Source organism: Helianthus annuus, chromosome 12 (genome assembly GCF_002127325.2).
Source record: "Helianthus annuus cultivar XRQ/B chromosome 12, HanXRQr2.0-SUNRISE, whole genome shotgun sequence".
Lineage (NCBI taxonomy): Eukaryota > Viridiplantae > Streptophyta > Magnoliopsida > Asterales > Asteraceae > Helianthus > Helianthus annuus.
In genome coordinates, this window is record NC_035444.2 from 1,098,233 (window position 1) to 1,123,154 (window position 24,922).

The 24,922-nt window shown below is 42.7% G+C and overlaps 1 protein-coding gene across 1 annotated transcript; it reads right to left on the minus strand.

Annotated features, from left to right (window-relative positions):
• Nucleotides 1–828: 828 nt before the first annotated feature.
• LOC110893709 (protein ANTAGONIST OF LIKE HETEROCHROMATIN PROTEIN 1-like) lies at nt 829–2,519 on the minus strand. Its single transcript, XM_022140817.2, has one exon. It carries the CDS (start codon nt 2,390–2,392, stop codon nt 935–937), a length of 1,458 nt encoding a protein of 485 aa, XP_021996509.1. The 5' UTR covers nt 2,393–2,519; the 3' UTR covers nt 829–934.
• Between the last annotated feature and the right edge of the window lie 22,403 nt (nt 2,520–24,922).

Consider the following 24,922-nt stretch of genomic DNA (forward strand, 5'->3'; position numbering starts at 1 on the left):
ATTATACAACGACTTGTGATATAATCTTATTCTTAAAGAAATATTATCTTAGTGGGTTTTGATTTTGATAAAAGGACACATATTATTCTTTTTTTTAGTCATAATCATTTTAAAGTAGTTTAGCGATAAGTTGTTATAATATAATAAAGTTATGCTTGCTTTTTACCTTTTAACCACAATCCTAAGGTTCGTGATTATCGTATACCTAATATTCTATCAGTTTTTGCATCGGTATCAAGAAAATGACAAACATTTTCACTTTTTAACGGACCTATGATTCACACCAACAAAGTACTTCAATAGCAATGCGACAATAAGAATCTAAAACAAATTAATGTAGGGTCATGGTAAAAATTAATGTATTAATGTTTAAGAGTCGTGTGATTTTCTTATGGTTCCGAACAAAGGTCACTTTGTTTTTAATGTTAAGTCATGTGTGATTTTCTTATTGTTCCGAACAAAGGTCACTTTGTTAAGGCTCTCCATTGTGGGTGTTATCCCCACGTTGCCTCACCTTATGACGTCCCTCAACACCAAAATATGGCTGTCAAAAGGGCGCCAAAGGGAGTGTCATCCCCATAACACCGGTTAACGCAATTGGGAGGTGGGGTTCACTACCCTCCACCAATCAGATTCGCAAACACATAAACATTATTTTTTCATCTTTTTTATTATTTAATTTTTGGTACACTGCAACGCGTTTGTTAAAGGGTTAGTTAGTTAAAGTCTACTATTTGTGTGGCAGGACGTTATACACTTTTTAATTAAATCATAACAAGAGAAACACAATATATATAACTTTGTATTATTGTAAATTAATACCAATCATACAAGCAAAAATATGATTTTACATTGATCTTACGATTATTCTTTCATAACACTCCAAAAATAAATTATTTTATGCATGAACAAATTTATAATCCTATAATAGTCATCAAAAGCCGGTATTTCCATGGCTATGATGCAATAAATTATGAGCAATGCTATCTCTAACTTGGACCGCATTTACCGATTTACCCCTTGCATTTTCCTCAACAACAATCTCATCATCAAACAAGTCAAACTTCAAATCATCGTCCATAACCTCGTTATTGATCTCACAAATGTTGTGCAAAACACAACATGCTCCTAAGACCACCGGCAAATCTTGAAGCTTGACTTCTGTCCTTTTTTGTAAACATGCCCATCTACCTTTTAGTCTCATAAATGCATCCTTTGCTATCATTTGAACCTCACCAATTTTCTCATTGAATGTATGTTGACTCCATGTTTTGTTTTGGTGCGTATACGGCACCAAAAGCCAGTCAAGTAGTGGGTAGCTGGACCCACCCACTATTGATATGTTTTTCAAGTGGCCCATACTGAATCTTTGCGACAGAGCTGATTTTTCCAAGATTTTGTCGTCGGGCATTGCGCCAGGGTAACCAATGCAGACATCGGTAAAGATACCTCGTGAGTCAACCACGCCTTGCACTGTGGTCGAGTATGACGGCTTTTGGTTCCGCTCGGTGTGCTTTTTGTTAAAGTAAGCAGCCGGAGTGGTTTTCGGCGCGATTATCGAAACATGGGTGGTGTAGATCGATCCGAAAACGTTGGGTATTCCCGAGATTTCCCCAAATTCAGCTTTGATTTGCTCAATACGTTCCGAATCAGGCCATTGGAGAAACTTCGGCATTAAAACATTTCGAATTGCGGCACAAACTTCAAGAACAAGTTTGTGACAAGTGGAGATCCCCAACCCAAACAAATTCGACACGGTTCTCAACGGGTCCCCAGTAGCCAAACGGTACAAACACACCGCGACCCGCTGACGAACCGGAATCGCCAAACGAAGCATAGTATCCTTCTTATTAACCGCCGAATCCAACTCGTCACAAATCATATTAAACGTCGCTTTACTCATCCTAAACACTTTTTTAAACTCCTCATTTGAACACTCGTCACTATTATAATGGTCCCACAACGCCTTCGACCGCTCTTTCACCCACAACCGCCGCTGCCCGCCACCGCCGCCCTGACTCGACCCCGCCTCCGTCTCCTCCACCGCCGCCACCCCGCCGCCAAATTTCCCCGCCGGCATCTTCCTCACTCTCTCATCCGACATTTCCGAAGCAAAATTCGAAGTGGGTACTTTAAATTCAAAGTCAAAATTCAAATTTGGGGTTGGGATTGGGGTTTCTTGAACCTCAAGAAACGAAAGAGCATTAAGAATTTCCTTCAGAGAGTTATCTTCGCCGGAATTCGCATCGAATTTGCGACGTTTGTTGGTCGGAATGTCGGGTGCAATGATGTTGATGTTGTTGTTGTTGTTGTTGTTTTCTTGTTCTTGAAAGAAAGTGTAGAAAAAAGAGTAATCTTCTTGGTTTGGAAATGGGATTGAAGTGATTTCCATTGGTTAATATAAGATTTGAAAGTGAGTGTGAAAAGGGGATTTGAAATGGTTGGTGTGAAAGAAAGAAGAAACAGAGGAGGATTTGAATGAGTTTGAAGTTGGAATAGAAGATGTGAAGTGAAGGTGTGGAAGATTGAGCGAATGGTATATATACGGATGGAGAGTGAAAATAAATAAGCGTGTGGGAATTAAAGATGATGTCTGAACGCGTGGAGGGGGTGAGGAGGAGGAAGGTTCATTACCGAGTATAAAGTGAGTTAGTAGAAGCAGCAGCTTGTAGTGGAAATGTGCTATTTGAACCTTGGAGAATTAGTGAATTACATATCAAGTCCTTGTTTTTTTATGGAGAAATTTACAAAGCTCACTCTTTGTTAGAGCATTCACATCCAATTCACCATATTTTCACCCTAAATTACACTAAAAAACACTACCTTTTCTCTCTCCTTCACTCACAACCACTTTCAAAATATATTAAAAAATTATAGGGGGTGAACAGTGTCCCCCCAAATATACAGATGAACAGTAACATTTTCTCTCTCCTCCACTCACAACCACTTTTTATACTTTTTATATTTTAAAAACACCATACACACAATTTGATTATTTGGATGTGAATGCTCTTAGTGTCGTATTTTTATTTTGGGTGTAAATCTTATTCTAAAGTCGGGTCTTTTTTGGAAAAAAAAAATTATATTTTGTGCTTAGGATCTAAACATGTTGGTGATTCTTTGGTGTTTTGTCAAACGCTGAAAACTAAACGAAGTTAAATTCAAAATTAGCTATTCTCATCCAATTTGTGAAAATCACCAAAAAAATCACACACGTATATTAAATAATTAACAATTCCAACTAGAAAAATCGAGAGAAAAAAAAAACAAATGTAATTGAACATAGTTAAGCCCTAAATAACTAAGGTCATCTTAAACATAGAAGCCCCAAGATTCTTTTGATTTTCATAGAGTCGAGTCGCCCATATATGTAACGAAGTGCATGGCTATATAGGTAGCAAATGCATATGTGCCAACTCTTGAAGTTCTTATATATATATATAAATAATATTTACTTTACTACAAGCAATAAGGAGGTTATGTAGAGTGTGAGCTACACTACTATCAAATGACATTTTTTGATACAAAACTTTCCAACAATTTTTCCACAACTCAACATTTACTACGACACCCTGACGACTTTCCAACAACATACTAAAACACTAAGTATTCGAACAATTTGCCACAAGTTTTCAAAAAAAAATTAGCGGCATATCTATAGTATGTCGGAAATGTCACTAACTACTAACCTTTGCGACAACTTTGTGAACATTTTTTTGATTTCTAAATGATGTTTTTTTATTAATATTAGTAAATTAATGATTAAATAAATTAAAACATAAAGGATTGTCGCAAATTTGTCGTGATTCCTGACAAATTTCCTATTATTAAATGATTTTATTTGTTTAGAAAACTAATGATTATATAAACTGAAAATTAAAGAATTGTCAAAAATTCGTTGCGACCAATTCCGACGAATTGTAATTTTTATTATTCAATAAATGATTTTTTTATTAATAGTACAAAATTAATAATCAATTACAGAGTAATGTGCAATTTGTGACCCTAAGGTATGATGGCGCGATCAACTTGCTCCCTAATTTGAAAATCTCATTATTTGTATCCATGTGGTTTCTAATTCCTAACAATATGCATCCTTCTGTCAAATTGTCGTTTATTTGATCGTCAGTTGAAAGAGTATTTTGGTAATCTTGCACACAGAACCCCTCCTACCCTTTTGGTTAAAACCCATACACCACCACCACCCCCTCTATGTGTATGTGTGTGTAAAACCACCATACGACTATCACCTCCAACTCCAACTCCAAAACCCCAACACCAACTTTCATTATTTAGATAAAACTCCCTTCAAGTTCCTTAAAGACAAAACTGACACGTCTAAGACTATACTTCGTCTCGTGGCTTGCACGTCTCGTTTGTTATTCGATAAATAAATTACGGGGTTAGAAAAAATTTGGGATGTTACATAAGTTTATTATTGAATTTAACATAATGTATGATGAATTACATAATTTAAATGAGAAAGTATAATGTACAAAAAGGCTTATCCTACATTATCATACGCGACAGAGTTATAACGTGCGTAATTAGTATCCCATGCGTGATTATCACTTTTTTTGATCAACATAACTTGCGTAATTAAGCTCCCATGCGTGATTAGGTCAAAAAAATTGATCCCATGCGTGATTAATTGCTCCCATGCGTGATTAACTGGCTCCCATGCGTGATTAACTGGCTCCCATGCGTGATTAACTGATCCATGCGTGATTTTTGGCCTAGTCCAAGGGTTACGTGCGTCGCGTACATTTTGTACGATAAGGCTTTTTGTATGTTAACATTTCCCTAATTTAAATATTATTAACTATTCTATTAAAATATATTGGCTAATTATCTAGTTAATATAAAGTTTATTTTGATTATAATCATGGAAATACATATAAAAGCTAAATTTTTATTTAGTGATACTTTTGGAATAACACTTATGTCAAAAGGAATTGGCTTGAGTGACAAAAGAGGGTAATCTGGGAATAGAACATATGTCAAAAATTTCAAATTCATTTCACCGTGTTCATAGTGTTAGATTAAGGTTTGTTTCACCATCTTCAAGAAGACCCATTACGTATTGGAATTTCTAACATGCTTTTTGTTCCTGAATTGCTTGTGCTGAATATTACTCTAATAAGAAGTAGGGGTAAGGGTTTATGAGGACATGGCGAATGATACCAATTACGTATTGGAATTTCTAAATTGTCATGCTAATGAAATTACCCTATTGAGACACCTATCTTATAACTAGGCAATCATGAACTCATTTGTAATTTGCTTGATCATTTGACACCAAATGAAATAAATGACCTAAGACATCTTTTATTACATCAAACTTCCCAATATACATTATATTCTTATCTTTTAGAGATTAGTTGCCACGGTAATTTTGCTTGGTTTCCTCTTTTTGATAACTTTCCACCATTACACGCACCTATGGAAGGTAACAATAATTTATTGTTCAGACAATTTTCTACCATTTTGCACACGATGGATGGGCAGATGGCTACACCATCATGATCGAAATCTTTTTAATCGGGTTACCCAGTGGCGGATCTTGCCCGTTGAACCTGCCAGGGCCGAAAGACACGGGCACTAAAATTAGCACTGCGGCTGAAAAACTTGCCAGGGCCGAACATAGTATATATACAAAATTTCGATTTTGAAATGCGGAAAATTAGCACTACGGCCGAAAAACTTGCCAGGGCCGTGGCCCTGCCACGGCTCTACTAAGATCCGCCCTTGGGGTTACCAGGGCTTAAAGGTTGAAAAGAATCTCACTATTCGCTTTAAGAGAGAAAACTTGAGTTGATGACGACTGGAATCTAAAATCCCTGGTGATCATACACTCAACACAATGTTTGACATTGGCAATAAGTTCATTTCTTATTGTTAATATACGTGGGTTGCCAAAGTGACTAGTATATAATCTTGTAGAATCCTTGATGTATATATTTGTTATGTTTTCCAAATGTAACATCTGAAACTATTAAGGGGTGAAAATGAATTACGTGATAGACAGGGGTTGAAATTGAACTATACACTGATGTTTTTTGGTTTAATTAAATACGGATAGCGTATACGCGGTTGGGAGCACGTTTAAAAGGAAGAATATGATTGACCAATTGACCGTCTCCTGGAAGCTTCAATAAAATAGTTAAATACATACAACATAAAATAAAACCGAAAAACGAACAGTGGATATGTGTTGCTAGTTGCTACGTCACTCATTATTTACGTATGTTGTATCAATAAGTCATTATTAATTATTTTAAGAAGATATACATAAAGCAATACGTATTATACATGTATGATTAAATTTACCATATGCAGTGGGGCAGTATTTGAACGTGAATTGCCTCAAAAAGTTCCAAAACGCCCGTGCACCGCCCCCAGGGGAGTTTCTCTTCAAAAAAATCGGTTGGGGCATGCAAAATTAAACGCCGGATGAAGATTTCGTTGGCAAATCACATGTATCATTTTTTGTTTGCCCAATACCTTATTTTTACACTTTTTTTATTAATTTAGTTTTTTACACCCCTTTTAACATAATGTCCCACAATGTCCACATTTCCACTACACTTATTTTAGAAAAACGTTCCATAATGCCTCATTGCTGACTGGACCGCCACATGACGGATAATGTCCAAAGGTCTTCCTTTACCGCTACACATGGTGGTCTAACTGATTATTGATTTCTACTAGAAAATATAAATCCAAACGTTTTTCTTATAGTTTAGTTATAAATGACTCGTCACATGTCTAAGCTTTACAATCATGAAAATCGTCAAAATATTATGTTGTGATTTGTTGTAATTTATTTTAAACATAACTTAATTTCTGTCTTTTTTTAATATCTGAAAAACTATAAAGTGAGTTATGTTTTGTAATTTTAGAAGAAAAATATGCTAAATTGTAAAAATAGAATGAATGAAAATCAAAATGAACTCATTCCTTTATTTATGGTTTTGCCTGAATGTAAAGATGCAAAAGATTTTAATTACATGATGGGTCAATTTTTCAACCAAGCAAGAGTATTCAAAACTTAACTCAATGGGATTTTCCCATAGTGATGGATTTCCTCCTTGATATTGATATGTTTATTGGTGAGTCATTGAGTCAGGTCTGGGGCGTAAATATTAATATAAACGGTTAACACCCCGTCTCAGGAAGCCTTACTCAAATAGTGAGTATAGTTCCTAACGCTGTTAAAAAAAAGACAATTTAAATGTATTTATTACGTATATTTCTTTTTATTTAAAGGGTCAAAAATAAATAATTACATTTATAAGATACCCTTTTATTCTTTTTTAGCAACGTAATATAATACTCATTAAAGTACATCTTTCTTTTTTGGTTTTAATAATTACACTAAATTTCAATTTTTTTAATGTTTGTCACGGATTTCACGTTTTTGATTAATGGTTGGTGAAGGCTCGCTCTGATATCATGTGGGTAAAATTCCTTATTGAAGGTTTAGGCTTTACATTGACCAATATTTATAGTTACAGGGTTTATAATTTAGGGTAAAATTCTTGTACAAATAATCTTAACATACTAAACATACAAATTGAAGGAAAACTCAAAAAGACAAGGTGGCATTTTTATAATTATCAATAACTATCAAAGTTACTCTACAAATACCTCTAAAAAAACCTAACCACTCCCCCCCCCCACCCCCAAAAACCTAAAAAAAACCTAACCCCCCCCCCCCACCCTCCACCCAAGCTAAAATGCTAAAAACTAAACCCCCCAAAAAACCTAAAAAAAAACCTACCCCCCCCCACCCCCAAAAACCTAAAAAAACCTAAACCCCCCTCCCCCCACCACCCTCAAAAACCTAAAAAAAACCTAACCCCCCCCACCCCACCCAAGCTAAAATGCTAAAAACTAAACCCCCAAAAAACCTAAAAAAATTAAAAAAAACACACAAATTATTTTATTTTATTTTTTTAACATTTTTTATTAAAAAATCGCTACTTTTAGTAGCAGCAACAAAAAAAAAAAAAAAAATTTTTTTTTTTTTTTTGCTAACGAAATGTAGCGATTTTTTAATAAAAATTGTGTTTTTTTAGGTATTTTTTGTTGTAACTTTGATAGTTGGTGGTAATTACAAAAATGGCACCTTGTCTTTTTGGGTTTTCCTTCAATTTGTATGTTTAGTATGTTAAGATTATTTGTATTTGATCTTTTGCCTTATAATTTAAGGGTTACATAACTACCCATACCACCATAAACATTATAAAATAACCAACAACTTATCTAATCTATCTAAAACCCAAATTCAACCTGCCACTTGTTTCTCTATATCTTCTCTGTACGTTTTATCGATCGACGTTGGCTTTCCTACCTCATGAGATCATTCAAAAATTCAGAACCCCTTCCTATATAGTTATCTTTGACCACTCATGTACAGGATATCAAGTTTAATAATGCCTCAATATTTTCCTCACAAAAGACAGAACTCATCTACTTAACCCGAGGCTCCCTTAATATGCTTGTTCGTGTTCACCGATAAACCAAAAACTGATCAGTGAGCTCCTAGTCAGGCAATAATACTAACTGGTAGGAGAAGTTAGACGTTGTATGTACTTAATTTATCGCTATAGAAACATGACCATTTGACCACATCTGAAACTATTATGCTCATTCAAGGGGTGAAATTGAATTACATGGTAGACAAGGGGTTGAAACGTACTATATAGTGGCTTTATTAAAAACACATGGATAGCGTATACGCGGTTGGGAGAACGTTTAAACAAAGAATATAATTTGACCATTTGACCAAAGAAGCTTCATTAAAATACAAAATGTCGCCACATAAAAAAAAAAAAAAAAAAAACGAACAATGACCACATCACTCGTTATTCCCATTCCCAACATAATAATACGTATGTATGTTTGCAACTTCCTACCAAAAGTGATTATTAACGCTTTAAATAATATTATTAATATAGATCTACCACTAATAAGTAATAGGTATTATGCATCTATGATTATATCTAAAGTGGGGTTTTTTTTTTTTTTTTTTTTTTTGAACGGCTAATTTGGATCACTGACGGATCACTGGAGTATCATCGTGCCACCAGCAGAACCACCCGATCATATTCATCCCCATTAGGTATAATGCCTATACACCAATTCAGGAGGTAACCCAATAAATATGGGAAAAACCCCCTTGTGAAAATCGAACCCAAGACCTATAGGTCCCAAAGTCTTATCCCACCCTCAGAATACCACTAGGCTATAAAGCCATGGATTCTAAAGTGGGTATTAAGTTTTGATAATGCATACCTGTTTTCATGATCAGTTGATCACATTTTTCTCGTGATTTCTTTTACACAACCTTTTTTTTTTTGTTTTTTTTTTAGATCGTGGAAAACTATAAAGCGATTTATGTTGAATATTTTTAGAAGAATTTTTTGCTAAAGCGATTTATGTTTTATATTTTTAGAAGAATTTTTTGCTAAATTGTAAAAGTTGAGAGTGTTGCTATTTACGTTGACTTTTACAATAAATAGTGTAATTTTAAGAAAATTTGTAATAAGAGTAAATTATAAAATCGTACTTTATGTATGTCACTTATTGCAAATTGTGTCTCTTGTCTTCAATAATTACAGAAAACATACTCGATATTTGCAAACCCTTGCAAGTTATGTCCTTTAGCCCTAACTCAGTTAATTTTTATGGTTAAATCTGACCAAATGGACCCCACATAAGGGTATTTTGGTCATTTTATTCTCATATGGGGTCTGTTTGGTCAGATTTAACCACAAAAATACCCTTATGTGTGGTCCATTTGGTCAGATTTAACCATAAAAATTAACTGAGTTAGGGTTAAAGGACATAACTTGCAAGGTTAAACATATAAGTTTTGTTTAGTATTTTTTGTAAATCAGTGTAGTATTATTAGAAACTTGTATTCATAAATCATAACATTGCATTGTTTTAGTCCCTAACTATCTAAGGCTATTGAAGGGGTATGGTCCCAGATCTCGCGTCAGCATCGACCGCGAGTGACCATTACCCTTATCAAAAACCCCACTAGCTAACAACCTACTTGTGCCCATGCGGGAACGCGTCGACACAAGGGTTGAATCCAGTCTATCTAGTAACAAAGAAGGACTTACATGGAACATGAGAACGGTAGAGTGATGCGACATAGCATCACATCTGGTGTATGAAAACGGAGGTATTCACAGCGATGCGGCATCGCACCGCATCCAGTGAACACTTCTATCAATACAGGAAAGCCTTACCTTAGGCATAGAAGAAGATGAACGTAGCGGTACGACTGACACCGCACCATACGGACATTTTCGTCACGACAAGGGATGCAGGCAAGACGACGATGCGGCTAGCACCGCATCTCGCGTATTCCTTGACCACAAGTAGGAGACGCGGTAACTTCAGATGTTACCGCACGTAGCGATGCGGCTTGCACCGCATCCTATGTACTCAAGCAAGTGGTACTGACACCACAGTGCAAGTGGCACCAATGGCAGTTACCTGTCAGAGCTACGTAAGCAATGGACTGACGTGGCGTAACCTCCATAACCGACGAGCCTGACACACCTGAAAAGGGGCAGCACGTCGTCAGTCCATCCATCATCATCCTCCTCCACTCCTCGGCTATAAATACCAACCCCAAACCAGGTTTGAGGTATCTTCTCACAACTCTCTCACTACTACTACTATCTTACTTTGCTTCCCAAGCAAACTACTGATTCTCACGCCGGAGAGTGGTAACAAGGAGCACCCCCACCCCATCCTCCTTGTTACGAGTCACGGCTTGTTTCCTTGTGCAGGAGATCAACCACCGGTGATCCAGCCAGCGATCCTCGAGAGGAAGGGATTAACCCTTCTTGACGAGACCAGTGTGTTAACCCTGCCCGGTTAACCATTGTTTCATCATTGGCGCCCACCGCTACTCTTAGCATTTTCTAATCCATCCCTTTTTCCTCTCTCACGATCATGACTGATCACCAAAACAACACTGCGGATAACCAAAATCCTCTAATCCCAAACCCGGTAGGGGTCAATGCCTCGACCTCCCAACCCGGACACATTGGCACGTCCACACAAAGGAGCCCCTCCTTTATGTTCGGACATGACTTATCACAGTTCCCATCTGTGATCCCACCAGGCACGACCATTCATGCCTGGTACGAGCAGCAGGCAGCTACGCTGACTGCAGCATACAACCGCGCTTGTACTGAAGCGAATATACGAGCTGGGCTTCCCCCAGCACCGCACACCCCTGTTGAGCGTATTTTACAATACGACGGCAGGATACATTCACGCCCGGCTTCAAGAAGCCGGCGTGAAGAACGGGGATCGTCTTACTGTTCGGTCCACACCCTCAACGAGGATGATTCCTCATACGGGTCCCACACCAGGGGACCGGTACATACCCGCCTTGGCCCCCATGGCGAGGACAGGAGGCGATCAACCTCCAGACGCGGCCCAGGCATTCAGAGCCGATTGGGCCCACAACCATACACCGAAGGGTACGGTCATACCGACCCTGACGACCACAGCTACCGCGGTGATTCACATGACACCAGTAGCAGACCGGGAGGACGCAACTATGTTCCTCCCAGTCATCCCCGCAACACATACCTTAGGGCGGCAAAGCGCCTTGCGAACGAACCATACAGGCCAAAGGCAGCGGCCGAAAATTCCAAGTTCGGCACGCGGATTGCCAACGCCCATGTCACCACGACGAAGTTCCCATTCAACGTTGGGAAATACAATGGTTCGACCGACCCGGACGACCACATGAACGTCTTCATGGGCGCGGGCATCAACGGCCAGTGGGATGAACCCACTTGGTGCAATTTTTTCCCCCAGACCCTTACGGGCCTGGCCAGGGCATGGTTCGATTCTTTGCCAGTGGGATCACTGTATTCATTCGAGGACTTGCGTACCAAGTTCCTCGCACATTTCTGCCAGCAGCGACGCCACGAACGAGATTCGTGTGACGTCATGAACATCTGGCGAAGGAACGACGAATCGCTCGAAGCATTCGTCGTCCGATATAATAAAGAGTGCCTGGAGATAGGTGACGTGGCAGACCAGATGGCACGAAACCACTTCATCCGGGCCGTCAAAGACAGAGAGATGATCATGACCATCTCTGGCAAAGAGGGCTTGCCCAAAAAATGGAAAGATGTCATGACTGCGGTCAAGAAATACGCCCAGACACAGCGGTCACTCGAACCGCATGTGGCAAAGGCAAAACCCCAAGCCGAAACATCCCAACAAGGGTCAAAGCGTAACAATAAACGCAACCGGGACGTTGGAAATCGCGATATTTCCAAGCCATACTTCCCGCAAACCAACACGTTCGACCCAAAGAACTACAACCCCGCCCGAGACAGTCGGGCGTCCAAGAAAGAATCTCGGGACCGCAACTGGACCGAGATCACCATGTCGCCAAGTGAGGTCCTCCTTGCGGACCCACAGTTCTTACGACCGGCCCAACCAATGAAGTCCAATAAAAATCAGGACCTCACACTCTACTGTGAGTACCACAAGGACTCGGGCCACACCACCAACAGCTGCATCAGTCTCCGACTGTAGATTGAGCGCGCCTTAAAGGAGGGGAAACTACAACATCTTTTGCCAGGTGGGCAAAAACCCACCAAGCGCATTACCCCTCATGGCGAAGGTACCTCCTCCGGGAAGCGAACCATGCACGTGGCTTCCACCCACATGATCCACGGAGGCAAGGGCAGGCCGCGAAAAGCGGCAAGAAGGCCGGAATGTGACTGGAAGGACGAGCAAGTCGTCTTTCCTAAAGTCCGAGGCGGACCGCGCGATAGGCGCGCTGTCGTCATTTCAGGCCAACTGGCACACTACTGCACCGAGCGTCTATTCATCGACCCGGGCGGTACATCTGATATAATCTACGAACAATGCTTCAACCAGTTCGACCAGGAGGACAAAGATCGGTTGCAAGCAGTAGATTACCCGTTAACCGGGTTCGCAGGGGAAACTGTCTTTCCCGTAGGCCAGATTACTTTCCCTGTGCGTCTTTCCAGCGGAAACCGCACAAGGACAGAAGAGGTAAACTTCATGGTTTTACCTCACACCTCCAAATATGACGTACTCCTCGGGAGAGAATCCCAAGGAGATTTCAATATGATTACGTCGGTCCCCCACTCTGCGGTTGGTTTCCCAACCGAATCGGGGGTCGCGATAATCTATGCCCGCAGGGACGTCATGATGTCGGACGAAGTACGTCCGACCAAGGTCGCAAGGCCCACCCCCAATGACCAACCAGAAAAATGGGTTCTCAACGCGAGATACCCAGAACAAAAGGTCACATTGGGTCACGCCTTGTCCCCGACCACCAAAGCGCAACTGAAACAGCTCCTCTTCAGGAACCAAGACATCTTCGCGTGGACACCCGCAGACATGACCGGGGTCCCACGTGATATTGCGCAACATCACTTGAATACCATGCCAGGTATCAAGCCAGTGATCCAAGGCCAACGCCACCTTGGGTCAGCTAAAAATCAGGCGATGCAAGAGCAGATCGAAGAACTGCTCTCCGCAGGCATCCTGCGGGAAGTTAAATACCAGACTTGGTTGTCCAACCCAGTCATGGTAGAAAAACCGTCCGGGGGCTGGCGCATGTGCGTCGATTACAAAGACCTTAACAAAGCCTGCCCCAAGGATTGTTACGCGCTTCCAGAAATCGACGAAAAGGTCGATAATCTCGCACCATTCAGGTGGAAGTGTTTCCTCGATTGCTACAAGGGATACCATCAAGTACAAATGGCAATCGAGGATGAAGACAAAATGGCATTCCGGACTCCCACCGGAAATTACTGCTATACAAAAATGTCGTTTGGGTTGCGCAACGCCGGCTCAACCTACCAAAAGTTGATGAACGACACTTTTCGCGGCCAAATAAGCAAAAGTGTCGAAATCTACATGGACGACCTGGTCGTCATGAGCATGGAAGAAGATACCATGCTCACAGATATTGAAAGAACATTCCAAACTCTGCGAAGCGTTAATATAAAGCTCAATCCAGGGAAATGCTCGTTTGGAATGGAAGAAGGCAAATTCCTTGGGTTCATCGTGACTAAAGATGGATTCAAGGTAAACCCGGAGAAGGTCCAGGCGATCGAGCGCATGCCATCGCCTTCATCGATGAAGGATATGCAACGGCTAGCCGGCAGGCTAGCGGCACTCAACAGATTCTTAGCCAACCACGCAGCTAAGTCTTATCCGTTCATCAAGACCCTGCGGAGCTGTTCAAAGAAAGAACAATTCCAGTGGACCGCAGAGGCTGAACAGGCCTTCCGGGAAATGAAGGAGTGTTTGATACAACTCCCAACTTTAACCGCACCACGCAAGGATGAGCCACTCATACTATACCTATCCGCCGCGGACAACGCGGTGGGTGCGGTACTAATTGTGGAGCGAAAGGGGGTTCAAACACCCATCTACTACATCAGCAAGATGCTCAACGACCCAGAGACGAGGTACTCAATAATGGAGAAATTGGTGCTAGCATTAGTGCACGCTTCAAGACGGTTGCGACGCTACTTCGTAAACCACGTCATTACAGTGCTAACCAATTACAGGATCGGCCCGATCCTCTCCAAACCCGACATCTCTGGGCGATTAGCGAAATGGGCCATCGAGCTGGGCGCGCACACGATACATTATAAGCCGCGCCCCGCGATTAAAGGCCAGATCTTAGCTGATTTCGCCGCCGAAGTACCGGTGAATCGCATCCAAGAATGCGAAGAAGCACAAACTCCTGCACCAACGCCACCCTCCTCAGAGACATGGGCACTCTTCACAGATGGTGCCTCCAACGACGAAGGGGCGGGTGCAGGTCTGCGACTCGTCAGCCCGGACGGCCAGGAACTTACATATGCAATCCGCCTCGAATTCAAAAGCACAAACAACGAGGCAGAATATGAGCCTCTGTTAGCGGGGCTACGTTTAGCAGTCAAAATCGGCGTGCAACATCTGGAAGCCCACGTCGACTCTTTATTAGTTGCAGGCCAAGTAGGCGGCGACTATGCCGCAAAGGGGGATATCATGATCCTCTACCTCGAGCAAGTCCTGCAACTAAAATCCAAATTCGCTTCGTTCAATATTCGCCATATCAATCGAAGCGAAAACAAGTTCGCAGATGCACTATGAAAACTTGCATCTACCAGCTTCCAACACTTGGCAAAGGAGATACGCATCGAAATCCTGCAAAATCCTTCGGTACCCCTGCGCCAAGTCAACGTCATTCAATACGGTTCAACATCATGGATGACACCTATTATCGCATATCTACAATCAGGTGTGACTCCCGAAAGCAAATCAGAAGCACGCAAACTACAATACAAAGCGTGCCATTATCAAATGGGAGACGGTATCTTATACCGCAAATCATACCTCGGGCCACTACTACGATGCGTCAACCCCCAGGATGCCACATACCTCATTCGAGAGATACACGAGGGCATATGTGGCATACACGCTGGACCACGCATGGTAGTGGCCAAAATCATGAATGTCGGGTATTACTGGCCCGACATGCACCTGGACGCCGTCAAAGAGTTGCGCAAGTGCATCGACTGTCAACGTCATGCTCCAAAAACCTTGCGGCCAAAAAACAACTTAGTCCCCGTCACAACCGCATGGCCCTTTCAGAAATGGGCAATTGACGTTGTGGGACCTTTCCCTGACGCTCCAGGTGCGGTTAAATTTATCATAGTGGCGGTTGATTACTTCACCAAATGGGTAGAAGCAAAACCACTCGCCTCAACCACCGCTATGATAACAAGAAAGTTTATTTGGGAACACATCATCTGCCGTTTCGGATTACCAATGTGCATTGTCACCGATAACGGCACCAACTTCGCTGCCGACGAATTTCAAAAATGGCTAGAGGAACTACATATTGAGCACATATTCTCATCAGTCGCACACCCGCAAGGGAACGGCCAAGTCGAGAGTATCAATAAAAGCCTAGTCGAAGGGATCAAGGCACGGTTGGGAACGGCCAGGCGTGGCTGGGTCGATGAACTCCCAAATATCTTATGGGCTCACCGTACAAGCCAAAAAACAAGCAATGGGGAAACACCCTTCAGCCTAGTCTACGGTTCAGAAGCGGTGATCCCCGCAGAAGTAGGACTCCCCTCTCCTAGAATGTTGGCTATTGAAAAACTAGACAACAACATGGAACGCAGGATCGATTTGGACCTCTTGGAAGAAAGGCGCGAAAACGCTGCCATCAATGAGGCCAAATATAAATCCAAACTTGAAAAGTACTACAACGCGCGCGTCCGCGTTTGTACTTTCAACCCAGGAGACTACGTCGTACGCGACAATGAGGCATCCAACGCCGAGCGCCCAGGCAAACTCGCCCCCAAGTGGGAAGGACCCTACCTCATCAAAGAGGTCTTAGGGAAAGGCGCGTACAGATTGCAAACACTAGAAGGCGAACCTATCGCACGCACATGGAATGCACAACAGCTTCGACGCTGTTATATGTAAGCCATGTTCTTACATTTCTCTATGTAACCTATTGGGCCGCAGGCCATTTGCAAATAAATAAATAAGCAATTTTCTACATTATTGTTTGTTATTACTATTACAAATGCGTGTTCCACTTTGTGGTATCCCAAAAACAGATTGGCAAAATCTTCATTCGTGATACCCATACAAAGTGGTAACCACACACAAATATTGTAATAGGCCAGCAAAAGGCAAAAAGACTTGCATGTTTTATCCGGCCGGATACACAAGTTTTTGTTAAACACTTAACACAGTTCCTGAGCCCAAAAAGGCAAACAATGGAATTGACGCGGACTCATACGACAAAGGTATGGAGTACACTTGACCCCATTCACAAATGGGTAGAGTTCCGGATATATATAAAGCTTTTACAAAGCTTAAGCAATTCTAAAACCCTCACACGGTAGATAGCAGAATTGATGCATACTCATACAACAACAGTATGGAGTATACTTGACCCCGTTCATAAATGGGTAAAGTTACGCATACATACGTTCAGACATGCAAGAATTAAAAACACTTGTACAAACTGAACAAAGAAACTTTATATTCAAAAAATTCAAGTGTCCACAGGATGCTTAGTGAATTTACATAAAGTTCCTATGCTATACAAGAGGAATACAAAAAGGAGGCACACTCGCCAACCTAAACCCTATTTTGTACCGCTGGTCCCCGCATCTCCTCCGGCACCACCAGCGGGTTCTTCCTCTTCCACATCCGGATAAAGCATCCGCAAGCGGTCAACATAGTCCGCAACCTCCAAACAGTCGTCCAGCTCCCCTACACAGGCAAGGGGCGTATCATAAAAGGAGGTTACGGCCGCTTTCAGACGACCTTCGGTATCCACATCACGGAACCCGGATGCCTGATCGGTATAACCGCCTGCGGATAAAACATTGATATGCCCAATGCAGCGGTTATAACCAGCTTTGAAGCCAGCATCGCGCGCACGCTCCTTAACCAGGTCCAAACCAGATGCGGTCTCAGGGGCATTCATGATAGCCTCGACAATCTGCAATAAAAGGATCATAAGTCTTGAATACTAATCCAAGCAAATGTAAAGGCAACGGATACTTACACGCGCGATGCCGTGAGTCCGCAACCACTCACGGTCAGCTTCCAGCTGGTTAAAAGAGGACACCAAGGCATCCTTGGCCTCAGCAGCAGCGTCAGCCCGCTTCTCCGCAGCAGACACGCGGGCAGTAAGGTCCGTAACCGCGACCTCCCGGGCCTGAACCTCAGCCTGTTACAAAAACAGCAAACAGTTCACTCGATAAATATTTTCAAAACAATAAAGGACGAAAGCAACAAAGTTAAAGAAACGTACCTGCAGGCTTTCAACAACTTTGCCTAAACGAATGCGCTTCGCATTCGCCTCTTCAAGAGCCTTAGAAGCACGGCTCTCCTTCTCTGCGGCCTCTTCAAGGGCCTTTAAGGCACGAGCCCCGGCTTCTTTGGCCTCTCCAAGCGCCTTCAGGGCGTCGGCCTTCGCCTGCAGCGCTTTAACAGATATGGGGTCCCCTAAGGCCCCAAGATCACCTGCATGGAATCAATCCAAAGGGTGAGTCAATAAACCAACATTATCCTCACAAGTCAAAACGCTTCCAAATTATACCTTTGCCTGGCGGCAACTCAACTGCCAATGCGGCCTCAGTAGGCACCCGGAAGTTACTACGGATGACAGCATTATGATCCTCCTCACCATCCGCACAAACTACGGTCTCAACCGTCCCATGGAAATCCGGGGCAAACATCCTCCATGCGGGAGCATGCTCTGATAACACATAAAATCAGTACCGCAAAAAAGAATAGGGAACTTAAACATATGAAGAGTACGTACCACCGCTTTTCTCCCGCACCACGGGTCTTGAGTTTTTGTTCCTCCTAGTCAACATCATATGCAACAACCACAGTTGCGTGTTGGTCAGCTTCACAGACTCAATAGTCTGAAGCTGCGGAAACCACTGCACCGATTTCAAACTGGGCATCGCAATAGTCTCCCCTATGATCGTCTCGGTCACATTCCGAAACGTCATGTCTGCAACAATAGCAGCAGCCTTGACGTAGAAGAATTTCTTCTTCCACATCGTTATCCCCTTGGGAGGAGTCATCAGCTTGGGGCTACCGTCTCGTTGACGGAAAGAAAAGAACCCCAATGACACAGTCATCTGATAAAACCGTCGGAAATCTCCGACGGTAGGCTCTATACCAAGAGCACGGAAGGTGAACTCAAAATTACGAATCCGAATCATACCAAACGGACTCATTTGAGAAATGTGGACCTTGTACCACTCCAAGACATCCACAACGAACACCGTCAATGGTAACCGGAGATTACAGTCACCAAAAAAGTCGGCCCACATGGTCACATAACCAGCCGGAGCGTCAGCACCAGTATCACCCTCCGATGGATACTGAGCCCCATACTCAGGGGGCATTTGAACGTCAAGCATAAGACGATCAAAGGTTTTTCTGGTCCACTTTAACGCCGGTAATCCACCACCGGCAGCCCCCTCCTCTTCTTCTTCAACCACTACCGGTTGTTCAGGGTTTTCACCCTCCACATTGTGTGGATTAGATGGTTCAGCCATCAAGAATATCAAAGAAACAGAAGATGGTGAACAGAAAAACTAGAAACCCTCACTGGAACTTCAAGAAATTTCGTCGGAGAAGACAAAGAACAGGTTTTCTCTCACCGGAAAATTTTTTGAAATTTCAAACAAGTGAGGGGAAACCACGAACGGTTTCCCCTTATATACCCATCGCAATTAATGCGGAGGGAGAAAACAAATGATCACGTTCAAAAAGAGCGAATCATAAGACACCACGTGTCGAGCGCCGTTTCCGCTGACGGTTATCACGCGCGTGTGGCCGCCCACGCGCCTGACACAAGAGACGTTTACACTCTTCGCTACAGTGCATTTAATGCCTCGGGCAGTGCAAACGTCCTTTCATTTCAGCACATGCCAGGAAGATCTCACCAACTTCCACCAACTCACACGTGCGTCCAGCCACGTATGCAACAAAAAGCGACTACATTATCCAATTATAAGCGGCATGCGGTTTCTCTGGTATACTGCACCATAACCCATACCGCATGTCGTTTTTTAACATACCCCTAAAAATAGGTAAAAATATATATCTCTACACTATAAGGGGGTATAATACCTATCCGCACTACCCACGAGCACACGTGGAATATGCGGACTTGCCACACACGAGCCCGTTCAGATGTGTCAGATGCTCAGAACCAGCGCTGGCCGTTGGACTGAACCGCATCTCAGACACAGGGGAACCGCATTGCCTTCATTCTCTTCAAGCTTCAAATCCCTCCTGTCCGGTTCACAACCGCAGAGGGTACACGAACACCTTCTTTAACAAAAGGAAGGAAGGGTATGCACGCGAACGCACATCAGCAACCCTGTCTCCTGAACCTTCAAGAGCTACATCCGAGCCACACCCGCTTTGAGCAAATGTGGTAATGCAAAACCACAGACACTCACGAGGAGCTACGGACATAACCATAGCTTCCGCAGAGTGGTTGCTACGGAAGAGCCAAGCTCACTCCACATCACCGAACAATGCTACTGCAAAGCAAACTCGGTATTGGAGCGGGAAGGTAAGTGGCTCCAAAACGAACGCAGAACAGCGCTCTAAATAAACTCTCATCGAACAACAAGCGTCCGAACAGTGGTAACAAGTCTGCTTATGACTTTGTTAACCCGACTATGGGCCGCATAGAATAAACAATGGTGGGCATACACTTGCCTATGACCATGTTTATTTACCCATAGTATGAATATACATTGTTCGACCAAACATGGCCAACAATGACGCAACGAGGTAACCGCAAAGAACGTGCGGTTACTAGAGAGCTATGACGATAAACACGAAAACCCCACAAAAAAGGGATCGTCGTCTCATAACTAGATGCTGAACATAGAGCTTGAGCAAAGCACTTGCAAGCATCAACAACTCTTGATCCCAGTCTCAAAGATTGGTCCAAAAGTTTCTTTTCTTCTTCATGCACCAATTCAACAATTGGTATGAAGAAAAGACCACCTTTAAAGGATGGGAAACCTCCACATACCTTCGAACCACCATCTCAGAGGTTGGTTCGAAGTTTGTGCAGCATTACTAACAAGGTCTCCAAGAGACCTTCGGCACAACAACAGGTGGCAGGCCACCTGGTGACATAAATCGGCTGAGAATCTCGCATCAGACGAGTTTCCTTCACCGATACGGAAGAGGCGTCAGATGACCCTTCCAGACCTCCAGCTTGATTTATATACAGAAAAGACCACACATGGTCTAGGATCTTCTCCAGACTCCAAACTACCTTCCAAACACCATAGTCCAGTACTCCTCCCACATACACCTTGTATGTGGCAGCAACACTAGACTGGGGGGACTTGAAGGGGTATGGTCCCAGATCTCGCGTCAGCATCGACCGCGAGTGACCATTTCCCTTATCAAAACCCCCACTAGCTAACAACCTACTTGTGCCCATGCGGGAACGCGTCGACACAAGGGTTGAATCCAGTCTATCTAGTAACAAAGAAGGACTTACATGGAACATGAGAACGGTAGAGTGATGCGACATAGCATCACATCTGGTGTATGAAAACGGAGGTATTCACAGCGATGCGGCATCGCACCGCATCCAGTGAACACTTCTATCAATACAGGAAAGCCTTACCTTAGGCATAGAAGAAGATGAACGTAGCGGTACGACTGACACCGCACCATACGGACATTTTCGTCACGACAAGGGATGCAGGCAAGACGACGATGCGGCTAGCACCGCATCTCGCGTATTCCTTGATCACAAGTAGGAGACGCGGTAACTTCAGATGTTACCGCACGTAGCGATGCGGCTTGCACCGCATCCTATGTACTCAAGCAAGTGGTACTGACACCACAGTGCAAGTGGCACCAATGGCAGTTACCTGTCAGAGCTACGTAAGCAATGGACTGACGTGGCGTAACCTCCATAACCGACGAGCCTGACACACCTGAAAAGGGGCAGCACGTCGTCAGTCCATCCATCATCATCCTCCTCCACTCCTCGGCTATAAATACCAACCCCAAACCAGGTTTGAGGTATCTTCTCACAACTCTCTCACTACTACTACTATCTTACTTTGCTTCCCAAGCAAACTACTGATTCTCACGCCGGAGAGTGGTAACAAGGAGCACCCCCCACCCCATCCTCCTTGTTACGAGTCACGACTTGTTTCCTTGTGCAGGAGATCAACCACCGGTGATCCAGCCAGCGATCCTCGAGAGGAAGGGATTAACCCTTCTTGACGAGACCAGTGTGTTAACCCTGCCCGGTTAACCATTGTTTCATCAGCTATACGATGTGGGGGTTTGGAAAGGCGTGAAATCCCCCTCCACACGGGGAACAATGCCCAATGGGGTGGCGTGGGTCCCTCCATGGCGTGGGGAGCAGGTGGTTGGTGACGTGGAGGTTGGCGGTTGGTTGTGGAAATTAGTTTGATTTTTGATTGGTTAGGTTTTTTTAAACGTCTCACTTCAAGCCCCTTCTACTTTGTGCATTTTTTGGCTTGCCCCATCTGCTGACATGGTAATCATGTGTCACTCCACGTCCTTCCTTAAACCCCTCCATACTGTGTAGTTTAAAAAGTATTGTTTTGTATATAAATTATATAAAAGTGCGACAAAAAGGTGAATAGAGTTTTGTATCTATTTCCTTAGAATTAGATTATACATATTGCATGTTATAGAAGAAAAAACTATAAAAATGTGATAAAACGTTCGTCAATTGAGAGCAGTTGGCAGGGCCGGTCCCTAGAGGGTGCGGGTGGGCAACGGCACAAGGCCCAAACCCTTCGAGGGCCCAAATCTTTTTAATTTTGTATAGAATTTACGTTGTATAAGATAGAATATATATATACTGAATCGAGAGATAACGTAAATGAGCCCTTATACTAGTGGTTATTGTCTTGCTTAAACAACAAGGATTAGAAGACGCACGTCTCTAAATTCTTTATTTTAGCTTATTTTTTGGTTTTTTTAATGATAACGTTACGATCAACCATGTGCAACTATAATATAAGGTGTAAATAATATGGGTCAAAATATAACTGGGCTTTGCATAAGCTGATGACAAATTAAAAAGTATTCTTTGGTAAATTCTGTTATTTCCTCGAAATTGAATTTCCACCAACCATATTTAACTTATTTGACCACGTGCTAATTACTCGATAAGTTACTATTTGCTTTAGAGCACATGCAATTAATGAATTATGGAATATGGAAGGTGGGTAAGGGCCTAAGACCACCCATAGTGGGGCATTATGTGGGCATTATGCTCAAAAAAAACGCCCCGCACTCTTATTACATAGGGCATTATGCTCAAAAAAAATTTGCTTTGGCGTGATATATAAAACGCCTAAAGGGGATTGTGGGAGGGTTGACTGACCAATGAGATTTTTTAGGGGTTTTTTCTTTATTTTATTTAATGCCCCAATAATGCCCCATCCCCATTACACTCTATTTTAGAAAACGCCCAATAATGCCCCTTTGCTGACTGGACCGTCACATGGCGTAAAATGCCCTAGGGTGGGGGCATTATATTCCCCTTAATGTGAAATTAAAGCTGACCCACCAGATAAGCGTTAACTTTATACACACAAAACTTTTGAGTCACTCGTACACTATTCAAGATCAGTTTGCTTAATCTTGAATTGAACCGAACATAAACGAGCTCAAACCTAAATTAATAGATAGTCTCAACCATAGGCTTCCTATACCGAGTTTAACTAGGCCCGAGAATATAAATGAGCTCATTATTTGTATAAAGATAATATTTTAATATAACAAATATACAAGAGTAGGAGTCTCTATCTCCTATTCACCTTCCCCGGCCCTATGATATTGGGGCTCCCTATTCATCCCATATCACATATTTTTTAGTGGTTTTGACCGACTCATATTTTACCCCCAACTTGGCTCTCAAGAGGCCTTGAGTTCTCAGAAGCCCATTTTTTCTACTCTAATATGGCTCTTAAGGGGCCTTGAGTTCTCAAGGACGACCCTGCTTGTGAGCGTAGATGTGAATTGGAAGCCATAGTCAATCACTTCATAATATTCCTTGTATTCTAAGGGAGCAATGGGAGAAAAAAAATGCGTGACAATGATGAGGATGCGAGCCACGACCTAAAAGGGTATACGGGGCACCAGCGCGGAAGGGGATCGGTGACCCCAGTCCCCGATCGGGAACACCGCCGCCATCACCGCGGGGACCCAAATCAGGGAGGAGACACCGCGTTGAAATTGCACAAAGATCGAGGAACGGCCCAATTTTTAAACGTTGGCAACGGTTATAAAATTAAAAAAAATCAATTTTAACCAATATAAATAACCAACTTCAATCTAATTTTTTACCACACCCATTCTCAAACTTATACTCTAAAAATCTATCAAATACAACATAAAGCCAAACCGAGCAATGGAGAACCAACCCCGCGAAGCCAAGAAAAACTCTAAGGGACGCGGCTCGCAACCGTCTCATGGTGGTTCGAGCGGTGCAAGTGCGCAACCACAACCCCCTTTCGGATATACTTCACAACCCCATTTTTTTTACCAACAACCTTCACACCCCTCCTTTTACAACACCCAACCACAACCCCCTTTCGGCTATTTTCAAAATTTGTTATCAATGGATCCTCAAACCCCCGCCTTCGACCCGTATGGTTTTCGTTCCCCACAAGTTCCATCTCCACGAGAAAATGTTGAACGTCGTCTACCTATTTACGACGACGAGGACGAGGAAGTAGTGCCCGAAACTCAAAATTTGGGCGACTATGAAGATGACACCGGCGACGATGAATACAATGTGGATGAAGACGCCGGCAACGAAGAAGATGACGCTCGGGATAAAAAGGGAAAAATGGAGAGCCAAAAATGGACAAAGGTCCAATAAGAGGCGTTGGCGAAGGCGTGGGTACATTGCTCTACCAACAAAAAGAAGGGCAATCAACAAAACCGCGATAGTTTTTGGCGTAAGATTTTAGATCATTATAACGCCACCGTTGGTGGAAGTAACCGGACCGTGCATCAAGTACGGTCTAAATGAGGCCCGATGATGACGAAAATAAACTTTTCCAACGGCCTATACCAACAAACGGTAAAAATTATATTTTTTAACGTTGTATATTTTTTAATTTTGTTTACTAAGTTCATATTTTTTTAACACTTATTATTTTATAATATGTAGGATCGCACACGAGGAAGCGGGTGTAGCGATCTCAACGTGATGAAAGTCGCTTTAAAGGAATTTAAAGATAAATATCCGAACGGTTTTCAACATGTTGAGGCATGGGAGGTCGCTCGAAAACACAACAAA